Source organism: Sinocyclocheilus rhinocerous, unplaced genomic scaffold (genome assembly GCF_001515625.1).
Source record: "Sinocyclocheilus rhinocerous isolate Xijiao unplaced genomic scaffold, SAMN03320098_v1.1 scaffold1223, whole genome shotgun sequence".
Classification (NCBI taxonomy): domain Eukaryota; kingdom Metazoa; phylum Chordata; class Actinopteri; order Cypriniformes; family Cyprinidae; genus Sinocyclocheilus; species Sinocyclocheilus rhinocerous.
This window is the reverse complement of record NW_015641045.1, coordinates 547,281-559,372: the sequence shown is the minus strand read 5'-3', so window position 1 is coordinate 559,372 and position 12,092 is coordinate 547,281. Positions and strand designations below refer to the sequence as shown.

Here is a 12,092-nt window from a genome sequence, read left to right as displayed (position 1 = left end):
ATGGAAAATTTGCCATGCTTAAGTGGAAGATTTCTGCCACCTGGTAGAAATACAAACACTATTGAAATTAATGTCATGATATTCCCACTATGATCACAATTTCCACTCCGTAATATAGCTCTTTTCACATGTTTTGATTTCGGATTTATATTTAGACATTATAAAATCACTATTATAACATTTAAAAATCACTTCATGTCAAAGTTCAGCATTGTTTTATACTAAGTATGAAGTAGCAAGAGTTTTCAAAAAACTCATCGGATCTACTTGAATCACACAAATGGCCTATTTTGAATTCAAAATGGCAATTTTTTATATCCTTGTTAATAATCTTCTCAGTTCCTTTCAAATTTAAATCAAATGCCAATTCACAAACATCGTGACTTTTTTATTTTTTGAGAGATACTCAGAAATGAACTTATATTAACGTTAACGTCACTTTGGTCTCTTAGGCAAAAACGTTAAATGTTGATAATATAAATTATACGAATATAAATATATACATGTAAATATTTTCAAAATATATACTATATGTGTGTGTATTTATATATACATAATAAATATACACAGTACACACATATATTATTTAAAGAAAAACTTTTTTTTTGGATGCGATTAATCTTTTGACAGCACTAATATATATATATGTATATACATGCTTAATTCGAAGGGAATGTAAGATTATTTTTCTTACCCTGCTGAGAGTTTTTTTTTTTTTTTTTTTACAAGATTTAATATCTTAAGTAAGTATCTTAAGGAAAGTTTAGATATTTGTACTGGAAAACAAGACAAAAATACTGAGTTAGGATATAATTTTTTTCAGTGTTGAAGTATCTTGTAAATACTATGATACAGGAATGGTAATCATAATATTAATATCATGATATATATTAAAATACCATTTTTATGGCATTTTTAGATTTTATTTTATAAATGTTTATCAGGCAACTTCCCAATTATAATAAGTTATAAATTTATTTCTGGTCATTTTTTGTAAGATTTCCCAAGTACGCACAAGCAGAGATTGGCCTAGTGCACTTTTGTGCTACATATTTACATTTATGCATTTAGCGGACACTTATCTGAAGCTTAACCTCTGATCTCTAATTTAGAAAGCATTTCTTATTGAATGCTAGTTAAATGTTTAAATTGGCCTGATCAGGCGTAGCTAACTATGGTCACACGTTCCATTGAACTCTATTGGTAATGACGGAAGTTGAGACCGTAGATGCTTTTGGGAAACACACTCCAGATTGACAAAGCAAACAGCCCTTGGAAAAGATCTGCAAAAACCACAGACACTTTGCATGGACTTTGCTACATAGCACGCGTCACACACATCCAAACCGATGCGATGATCCTCAGATTCTGCAGAGTCAGAAATTAGGTAATAATATTCCATATTAAACTTTATTGGACCAACTATTTCCAAAAAGCTGTAGTGAGTTTTAAATAGCAGGCTCTCTCTTCATTAAAGCCTTCGTCGTGTGGCTTTTTGTGCGTTCACAAACATCGTGACTTTTTTATTTTTTGAGAGATACTCAGAAATTAACTTATATTAACGTTAATCACTTTGGTCTCTTAGGCAAAAACGTTAAATGTTGAATGCCTTTATAGAGTAAGCTTACCAATTTCTGTTAGTTCACTTGGATATTGCTGTCCTTATTTTAATGAATTGTTCTTTTTCCGCTTTGTCTTTTCTGTTCTGCGCCCAGAGCGTTTCTGCACCAGTAATGTGTCGAAGGGTGAGCGGTTGATATGTAGGCCTACTCAGTTTATTATACATTTTGAACTCATTAAAAATGCTAAAAACCGTTAAATAGAAATGTTTCATTACATTATAAGCTTTTTATTATTTACAACATTTTATCACAGAATGATTTCGGCAAAAGGGCCCCCCCCCCCTCTGTTCGGCGCCCCTATGCACAGCATATACTGCATACCCCGTTTTTGCGCCACTGGCAAAACATGCAGGTACGATGACTGGGTGACCATATATTTCACATGGGCTGTAATAAACTCGCATTCCAAATGCTCCACCGTTCAACCGTTTAAAAATAATTATCATAATAAATTCCAGTGCAGGTTTTGTACTCTAATAGTCACTAGAGGTTTTCGGCTCAGAAATAACACACAAACGGTGTACAAGGACACTGACAAAACAAAACCAACAACCCAAGAACAGAACATATAAAAGCATTAGCATTTCTGTGCATTTCCTGTCATTTAATACATAGAAATTCATTAAATGTGTTATTTTTATTTTCTCAGTTTTAATGTATAGAAGATTGTTAAGGTTGCTCTATAATAATTAATCAAAGCTATTTTCCTATTATCTCAGTTTTTCCTGTAATTAAGCCAAATACGGTTCTGATTACAGGACCCAGAGGAACTTGGTTTCAGCGTGGTTTCTCTCTGATCATAAAGCTGCCAAAACCATAGCTTAGAAAGAAATGTGGTTTCGGTTGGTTGTGTTAGTTATTTCTTTTCTTTTTTTTGAGGATTAATTTGCCTTAATCTGAGAAGGTTTTTTATTTTTTATCTTATTTTATTTTGTTTTGAAACAATTAGAAAGAATTTAATTGAACACTGCAAAATACAGTCTGAAAGACAACGGTGTTTCACATTTGAACATGTTTTTGCAAAACATGCATTGTAAAATGCATTATAATCTCTTAAAATACATATGATTCATTTTTGATTATGTGAAATTCATTATGGGGATAACACTGATATATTATGTTTGTAATATCACTTAACATTAATGTGTGTGTGTGTGTGTGTGTGTGTGTGTGTGTAGTATTATAATTGTATGTTATTTAATTATTTTACATATTTTATAAATAGTATCTAATTTACATAATGACAACAACCTGGATTTATTTCTTTATTTAATTTAAATCCAACCATGTAGTGTGTGTGACAAGATGTGTATTAACAAATCGCACCAAACTGCATTTGGTTTTGGGATTCTCCGTTATAAATTACCATGACAACTAGCATCATCTTAATGTATTAATGTCCAGTTAGAATGTGTTTTTGTCTTTAAGCTCTAGATTTGTGTTAAAGCTGTTTGCATTGCTGTTATGTAAAATGCTTTGAAACTGGTGAAATAATGAGGCCCACAAAAAAAAAAAATAGTGATTCTTTTTTTAATATTTTTTACAGAACTGAAGATTTACATCAAAGGGGATACTGCAGGGAGTGGACTCGAAATGTCTCAATAATCTGTCAAAACTGTACAGCATTTCAACAAGCAGCCTCTGGTTACCATGGAAACATTTACCCTGTCTCCAACACTGTCACATCTTAATGGTTGAGAAAAAAAAATCACCTAACTGAATGAGGAACAAAAAAAAAGTGTTTCATTCCATAAATCAGTGTTTGTTTGTGATGCGCTCCTCCGATCAAGGTTTTTCTTTGCACAAACTCTCCACAGCCGTTTTCTCTCCCAGTGCATGAAACGTGTTCTCAGGTTTCATAATATACTGCTATCATATCCAGTGATTTCTGAGTGAGGTAATATGTTGGAATGAGAGTAAATGATCAGCTCTTCATCGTGTGTGTGTGTTTGTGCACATGTGATTTACTCAACCATTTTCATCATCCAACAAATGAAAGTACACATTTTCTGATGTAGTTTGTTTAGCGTTGCTAAAGGGGCTTCAGTGACGCGTGAACATAAATAAGAGGCTGACGAACAAATGCATTTCCCAGCTCTGTCTCTCTCTGTAAGCATGGTTGGGGGAAAACATGAAAAAAAAAAAAACAGAAAATAAAATGCAAATCACTCTCTTATCAACAGATCCTTCAGTGAAACTTGAGTCTGCCCCAAAATGCAATACTTTAAACAAAGAGTTTCTCTTTCACGTCTCGTTCTTTATAGTCTTTTGAATTGGATTGGCCACATTTGTAAAGTTCCTGGCCTGTACAAAAATGCCCAGGTAGATCGGTTTACGTTTCAGACAGATGTAGTTTGTGAACGACTAGCATGGTCAGCGATGCTCATGCTTGATTTCTGATTTAGGTGGCTCCACAAATAGAGGAAGCAGATGAAGGTGCTGAGTAATCTGAGCATCAGAAGAGGCTGGTTAAGGTGCTCTGCGATGGACTCCGGCATTCGTGAACGTCCAGGCTGCCCGGGACGGAGGTCAGTACGGAGGTGACAGTGGGCATTGTGGGGTTGGTCAGGTCTGTGAGGGTCGTTGGAGTGCTGGATGGGCTCATGGAGGCGTTGGAAATCTCCGAGGCCGGTCCGGACGGCGTTCCTCCAGGCAGGGTCGACCCATCCAAGGCCTTGTCCACACCCGTGTTATCCTGGCGCAGGAGGTTTCGTCTGAACTTGGCCCGAGCGTTTTGAAACCAGACCTGCGAACCGAGACGCCAGATGTTAGAAAAAAACCACAGACGAGAAAACCATGCGATGCTCAGAGGAAGAACGTTCGTCTCATCAAAGCCGAATGACGGCCAATGACAATTAGCGCTTTGAGATTTTATTTTTACTTGAATATCTCAGATTTTTACTTTCCGTTTGTCCCCTGGATGTTTTGCCACAGCAACTGCGTTTCGTTTTTTTTTTTCTGGTTTCAGTGATATGACAAACAGCTGTTTCTTTTATTTCCAGACATACTCTAACACCTTGTGTTTTATTTGTGCATGTAATTAATTCAGATTTCTCTCTTTCAGGAACAAATTAATAGCATTCCATTGAGGAGACCAGGCTTGTGAATTACATTTGATTCATTCCTCAAGTCGTTTTTTAATCAGCCTAATTTGTTGCTGATGTGAAGGAATGTGCTGTTTTTGACAATGTTTTACTTAATATGTATATTGGGTTATATGTGACCCTGGACCACAAAACCAGTCTTAAGTCGCTGGGGTATATTTGTAGCAATAGCCAAAAATAATTTTTTTTGCACCCTCAGATTCCAGATATTCAAATAGTTGTATCTCGGCCAAATATTGTCCTATCCTAACAAACCATACATCAATGGAAAGCGTATTTATTCAGCTTTCAGATGATGTATAAATCTCAATTTCGAAAAATGGACCCTTATGCCTGGTTTTGTGGTCTAGGGTCACATATTATATTAAGTTCAACTTTATTTGCATACATACAGTACACTCACCTTTATGTGCAGTGATTGACAGGCAGGTAAGTGGTTTTTCACTGCTGTCTTGGATACATTAAGATGGTTAGAGTTTACTGTGACCACGGTTATATGTGACCCTGGACCACAAAACCAGTCTTAAGTCGCTGGGGTATATTTGTAGCAATAGCCAAAAATAATTTTTTTTGCACCCTCAGATTCCAGATATTCAAATAGTTGTATCTCGGCCAAATATTGTCCTATCCTAACAAACCATACATCAATGGAAAGCGTATTTATTCAGCTTTCAGATGATGTATAAATCTCAATTTCGAAAAATGGACCCTTATGCCTGGTTTTGTGGTCTAGGGTCACATATTATATTAAGTTCAACTTTATTTGCATACATACAGTACACTCACCTAAAGCGATATATACAATTTAGCAAATCCCTACTGCTTGAATATTATTGTCTCAAAATGTAACTATAATATCACTTAGTTCCGTTAAATATACAAATATGTCCTACTTTATCTGCATACATGCATTATATACAGTATATAGCAAATCTTATCTGCTTGATTGCTTGTATTGTCGCAAAATGTAACTCTATTATTGTCCAGCTCTAATCTGCTAAATGCAACTGTAATGCATGAAGATATTATAAACGTCATCATCGTGATTTTCTGTAAACCTGCTCTGAAACAATGTGTATTGTGAAAGGTGCTATACAAACAAATTTGACTAATATAAAAAAACTAAAGGCTTTCACGGTCAGTATGCTAAAATCTCAAAGCTAAAATGACTTGCATAGAGCGAAAACGATTAGTCTAAATGAAGCGAGTTTTCTGACCTGTAGAACACGCTTGGTGAGGCCTGTTTTCTGGGCCAGCTGTTTCAGGTCCTTGGCGTCAGGATTGTGGTTGATGGCAAAATACGACTTCATGGTCCTCAGCTGATGGTGTTTAAATGACGTTCTCATGCGCTTGGTCTTCTGGCTGGTGCTGTACTGCGAGTCTCTGTCCATTGGATCGCCATCATTTTCGTTGCAGCTCAATGCTAAATCCAAAAACGCAAAATGTATTAGCTGTGTTGCTGTTATTGATCCCAAAATGAGTGCATACATTTCAAAAGCTTAAAACTACACATGCAAATGACGTTTTCCCTAATGCTAAACTTGTATAGTGTAGCACTGCAGTTGAATAAATGCAGAAAGCTGAAACTCGACAATAAATACATGAGATGCAATGACAGAACGATCAGATGCTGTGATGAGAATGAGGACGTGCCTCTCAGATTCTTTCGTTTCTTTGATTGCCCTCCAACATTGTGTTTAGTCTTGGATTTGACTACTCAAAGGAGCCACAGCACCATCATGTTGCTGTGTTTGCAACTTACTGCATGCATAATAATCTGCATTATGCTGTAGTCTTACATCATGCTCTTTTGGTCTTTTTAAAAAAACAATTTGATTCTAAATGCAATAGACGTGTTTTGAAAGCATGCAAGTCTGCATCATGACTTTTATTTCATTTTTCAAATCTGAGTGGTTTTACCCGTTTTTACAGCAACCCCACCCCCCACATATGGCCATATCTTCGTTTCTGTTTGTATGGTGTCTTGTGTAGGATTTGGTTGTGAAAAGCCCACACTATCTGTCTTGAACACAAGTGTTTAGGAGATAGGCCTGTCTGAATGTGTCAGAAATATGTTTGCGCCAGTTCCAAATTCTTGGCAGAAGTGTATGTGTTGCTAGACGCATGACAGTTCAGAATTATGTTTTCTCTGACAACTACAAATATTAGTCATTGAAAATGGTCTGATCAACACTTCAGATAATTAACCTTGAATGCTTTACAACGCTGCACATGGTGAACAAATGTTTCCTCCTGATATAAATATGGCCATTGAGAAATACTGTTACCTTTACTACAGTGATGCCCGTCAAGAGCAGTTATCTTCACTGAACACAGAATTATTTATGTGCACATGGTTACTGTAGTATTGCAATGATGAACTGTGTCTTTATTGTTCTTGTTTTTCAGGTTTTGATCTCGCTGTTGTGTTCGTGCTGTTGTTTAAAGTGTGAGCTGATGGGGGCAGCAATGATCTGACTGTGTCTGACTCTCAGAGAGCAGAGAAACACCAAAGTTCACTCGCTCTAGTTGACTCGTGTTTTTGTCAAACGGTTGATCTGATTTCAAAACGTTTCTATTTTCCATTTTAAGTCCATGTAAATTGAACAGTTCTTCAGAAGCCGGTTAGTCCACCAAACAAGACCGCAATTGTTGTGATCAATTTGCCAACTTCAATTAACGATCCCAAGACAACAAGATTTACAAAGCAACCAAACATTCTGAGTTTAAAGTGATAAAAAAGCATCGTATTTACACATTTTACAGTGGAAATATAGCTTGGAGATATAATAAAAACTCGTGATAAACTTGTATTTTATAGTTATAGTCTTAACTATAAAAGTCTTTTTTTAGAAAAACATTTTATTTATTAATTTCGCTTTCGCTCAGTTTATCTGAAATTAAATCCAGGCACCAAAGAAAATGATGAATATTCGTGAAGTTCGTAGATTATATCATCTTATTTGATTAAAAAGTAGTTTTTTTTACCCAATAGGCTAATATGCTTTGTTTGGACGAATGCATAACATCTTTTTTTAGAGCAAAAAGCATAGTAAATTAATTCGTCTGAATTTGCCTGGAAAAGCTTAAGTTTTTCCCTTTCTTTCTTTCTTTCTTTCTTTCACTTGTGTTTAATCTTCCGGAGGTCTCGACTAGCATCTAAGCCATTTTCCACTTGTCAGTCTCTGTAGTCGTCATCATTCCTCTGTTTGGTCCTCAAGCAGGGGCCCAAAATGCCCCGTTGAGGGGCCCGAAATACCCGAGCGAACAAGTCACGTTGTTCCAAATTGTTCAGCACAAGCTCAAGTGCTTTAGTAGAAATCTGTGATGTGTGTCGATTGTCTTTTTTTTTAAAGTGGCGGATTTTTGTCTTTTTCCTAGTCTAAAGAAGTGAACGCATGTCTCTCGTTTTTTGGAAGAAATATATTTTTTAACAATTTTATAAATACGAAATGTTTAATACAGTAGCTATTATGATATAGTAAAGAATTGCGCTCTTTTACAAAACTATCATCGCCTATGCTATGCTTTATGAACTTTAGATGTTTCAAACGAATTGGAATGTAAAATTATTTTGAATGTATAAAAAGAAATTAAATATTGAAATATTATTCAAACAATTAAATATTATTTACAAAAAAAAAAAAAGTTAATTGGTTAGTCAGGACTGCACTCAAATGGATTTTTTAAATGTTTCCCGCATTTTTACAGCTTTATTTTCGCTTTTTTTCCCTGTTAGAAAACAGTTTATTTATTGCATGTGTACTTTCAATTAAATAAAAATACAATCATGTTTATAAAAGTCGTACTTTATTGTTCAAAATAGTGGCAGCTAACAGTATTGTTTAAGCGAAATCCAGACTCCAGGTTGAGTTTACACTCGCAGCACTTCAGACAGCGCATGTGCCACTGCTTGTCCACGGCGAGCAGGTAATAGCGGTCAGAGATCTTCCCTCCGCAGCCCGCGCACAGAGCCCCCCGCTCCCCGCTGATCGAAGGCATGTTCTGCACAAACACAGGCGAACAGCGCGCTCATTAAAGACAGGAACTCAAAGCCCAGTTTCATTCACATACTCTATATCTACACCATTATCTGCAGTGTTATACAAATGAATATTTCTAATGGCAGATTAGTAACCCATAAAATACACAACGCGTGTTTAAAGTGTCTGGGTTCAGTAATTAGTGAAAACACTATTTTACGCATTTGCTGATGAAAAATGTCCAAAAAAATCAGACATTACTAGTTTTCGCTTCTGTAGAGAATGGGAGGGGCGTGAGATTGAGAAGATAAATATAGAAGTGTATTCAGTGAGTGAGTGTACTCTGATTTGTATTTAATATTTCCCGTGACAACGGAATGCCACGAATAATACGAAAATAACCACAAGAAAAGATTATATTATGCATGCCTCCATTCACGTCGTTTTTTGCTTTAACAAAGGCACAGTTGTGATACATATATAAGCAAATTAATCAAAGGCTGAGCTTGGTTTATTGTGTTTACGTTCGGCGTGTTGTGTGGCCTTAGATACACACAGCAAACACACTCGTGATATATGTAGGCTTCTACACACACACACACACTTGTGTAAGAATAAAATATTGTTTTATTCTTTAGCATTTCTTTATTTGTAATTTTGGATTTGTCATCGTGTAAGTTTTGAGATGCAGTGTTAAAAATGTCAAAACAGTTTTAAGCGTGCATTATTGCTCAAAAAATATTGTAATGGTAATGGATTTAACGTAAGGTTCTGCATTGTCTTTTTTTTTGTTGCTGTTGTTAATCACAGATATTATGGGCCAAAACAATGCCAATATATTTTAGTTGGATCACAACATCTGCTAATGTTTTTAATCGTAATTATATCACTCGTATATTATGAAAAAAGAAAATAATATTTTTGCGTCACTTAAAGTGCGTAAGCGTTTGTAAAATAATGAGAATTTCTTTTAAGTATATCAGTATATGTAACCGAATCTGGATTTTCTTGCTCGCTAATTGCTTATTATTTCACCACTTTATCGAACAACCACACTTTTACAGTAGAAATTAAATTGGACTACAGGCCATTTAAAATTGATACCGTTTCTCGTAGCTTTCTGTAACGATTTGCATTCCACTCGTGACAAAAGGTTTACAAGTAATGCATTGAAGACGAGGCCTGTGGTTTTGGCTTTGCAGAAGTTTGAAGTTTGTTTAAATGGCCAAGATCGGAATCACATCTTTGGGCCTCTATTGCACTGTTGGAATAACGGTTCAGTTATCATAGGCTGTTAGGATTTCCAAGCAAGCGCCTGGAGCGAGAGGCATGGCTTTCTCCTACCGTCTCTGTTTCCCCCATATCTATGGCCGAGCTGATAGTCGCCGAATCGCTCTTTCCTCTCCGCTCCATTTCTTCCATAACACCATGCATCTCGCCTCCAGGCAGACCGTGGAAAAGCATCGTTGCCGCAGATGAGACCGAATAGCACGTGTTTCCGTCAGATCTGCAACCCAAGATTTCCGTGAGACGCACTTCTAGCCCTGTGCAGTTCATATGGCCTCTCTCGCTCTCATCAAATAATTCCCGTTTGGAGGATCTGATCGGTCTAAACGGTGTTCGTTTATCAGAAATGTCAACTCCGTATTCTGATGGATTCTTTTAAATGCATCGAAGTGTGAGATCGCAAAACATGCAGCCAGATCGGTTTAGCCTATGAGAGCATTCCGGAGCTTTGAGGACATACCAGCTACTGAAGCCCCTCTACATGTGTGACACTGGACCCTCCTATTTCTTCGCGAGTAACTTTCAGTTACCACATTTTGGACATGCATTTGTCAGTGTAAGAGTTCAGTTTTTCTTTCTTGTCTTTTCAGAAATCAGTTTTGGAGCATGACTGCCGCCGGTCATTACACACACACACACACACACACACACAAATCCGTTATTGCATCGCCGAAGAATAAAAAATATATAATCCCGAAATGCCTGGGAGGAACGACTACAATGACGATTCAGATTCTGCAAGTGGTTATATCTTCATCCACGTCTCTTCACCTCCTCCACGACAGTTTGTCATCACACGCACACCAAAAATGTCCAATTTCAGTAGGCTTCAGCTTGGGTAAAAATCAACTCAAAGGTTTGTTCTAACAAATGAGGTGGTTGTCCTGTCATATACAGCACTAGCTGTTGTTGTTCGTCCCGCATGCAGTAGGATCAGCATGTAAGCAACTGAGAAGGAGGAGGAGTTGAGGACACTTTTGGTTTGTATAATCCAGTGAAGACAGTGAGGTTCCCTGCGCTCTTCCCTCTCCGAACGTGAGCAAACCCAACGCGCCTTTTCTACCGGGACTTTGACGTCACGCCGTTTCGTTCGTGATTATTGGCTGTTCGAATTCTTGATACACGCACTGTATCGAATTGTTGCAGGGATTTGAATGTCAGCTGGACCGAAATTTGATGGTAACTAAAGACTTTCTGAAAAGACATTTTTTCGATATTCTTTTTTTATAGACAAGTTTAATGCGCTGGAAAGCTTAAGTAATTAGATTTAGTGAGCATCGGACTTGATATGAGCGACTTGCAGTGAGATATAAACTTAAACTTTCGCGAACTGGACATTTCGCGTCTTCGTCTGAAGTGAAAAGTGAATCGCTCCGATTTGTGATTTCATTAATTCCATAAGCCTATTCTTTAATATGGAACTGTAAGTCGATGTCTCATGCCATGCAGTGATTAATGTAAAAATAATAATTTATCTTTTGTTTAGCATTAGCTCAAACGTATTGGTTTTCGGGTTGATCTGCTTCACTAGACAAACCGCCTCGGTGTTTTAGAGCACCGGCCCCGGAGACTTCCCCGTGACTGCTTTAAACAAAAGGATCCAGAAGAACGGAATAGTCTCTTCCTACTGACAGCATTGAGTGTACAACTCAGAGTATCTGTGAGAAGTCCAATTAACGTCAGTGTCACAGTCAATTCGGCTGTTTCATCACTCTAACCTGCTTTTTTAAAAACCTCTATATTGTATTGTTCTACCAAACGTTGGGAAGATGCAATACTAATAATCTCTTTCATGTGCGTGGTTTTCTTCACATTTATATTTTTCACATATTTTAGTGTTCCTCGTAATATTTTCTAAATTTTTAATGTCATTCTGGGAGCATTATATTTTCCCCAAAATAAGCTTTCATTAATAATATTATATATATATATATATATATATATATATATATAAATCTCAATGATGTGAGTGTTTGGAAAGCTAAGGAAAACACTCACAATGAATATCTCGGATCATCCATTATTAATGGCCGTCCTCTTTTGTACCTCATATGGACTGCTGTGAAGCACTGGTTCCAAATCCCAAAAGGCCATAT

The 12,092-nt window shown here is 36.6% G+C and overlaps 1 protein-coding gene across 1 annotated transcript; it reads right to left on the bottom strand.

The window, feature by feature from the left end:
- Positions 1-3,684: 3,684 nt before the first annotated feature.
- LOC107754416 (LIM/homeobox protein Lhx2-like) lies at positions 3,685-11,128 on the bottom strand. The gene is made up of 4 exons (XM_016570852.1): positions 10,054-11,128; positions 8,578-8,731; positions 5,944-6,149; positions 3,685-4,368 (listed from the first exon to the last, which is right to left on the bottom strand). The coding sequence occupies exons 1-4, from the start codon at positions 10,264-10,266 to the stop codon at positions 4,078-4,080; spliced, it is 864 nt and encodes a 287-aa protein (XP_016426338.1). The 5' UTR covers positions 10,267-11,128; the 3' UTR covers positions 3,685-4,077.
- Positions 11,129-12,092: the final 964 nt, after the last annotated feature.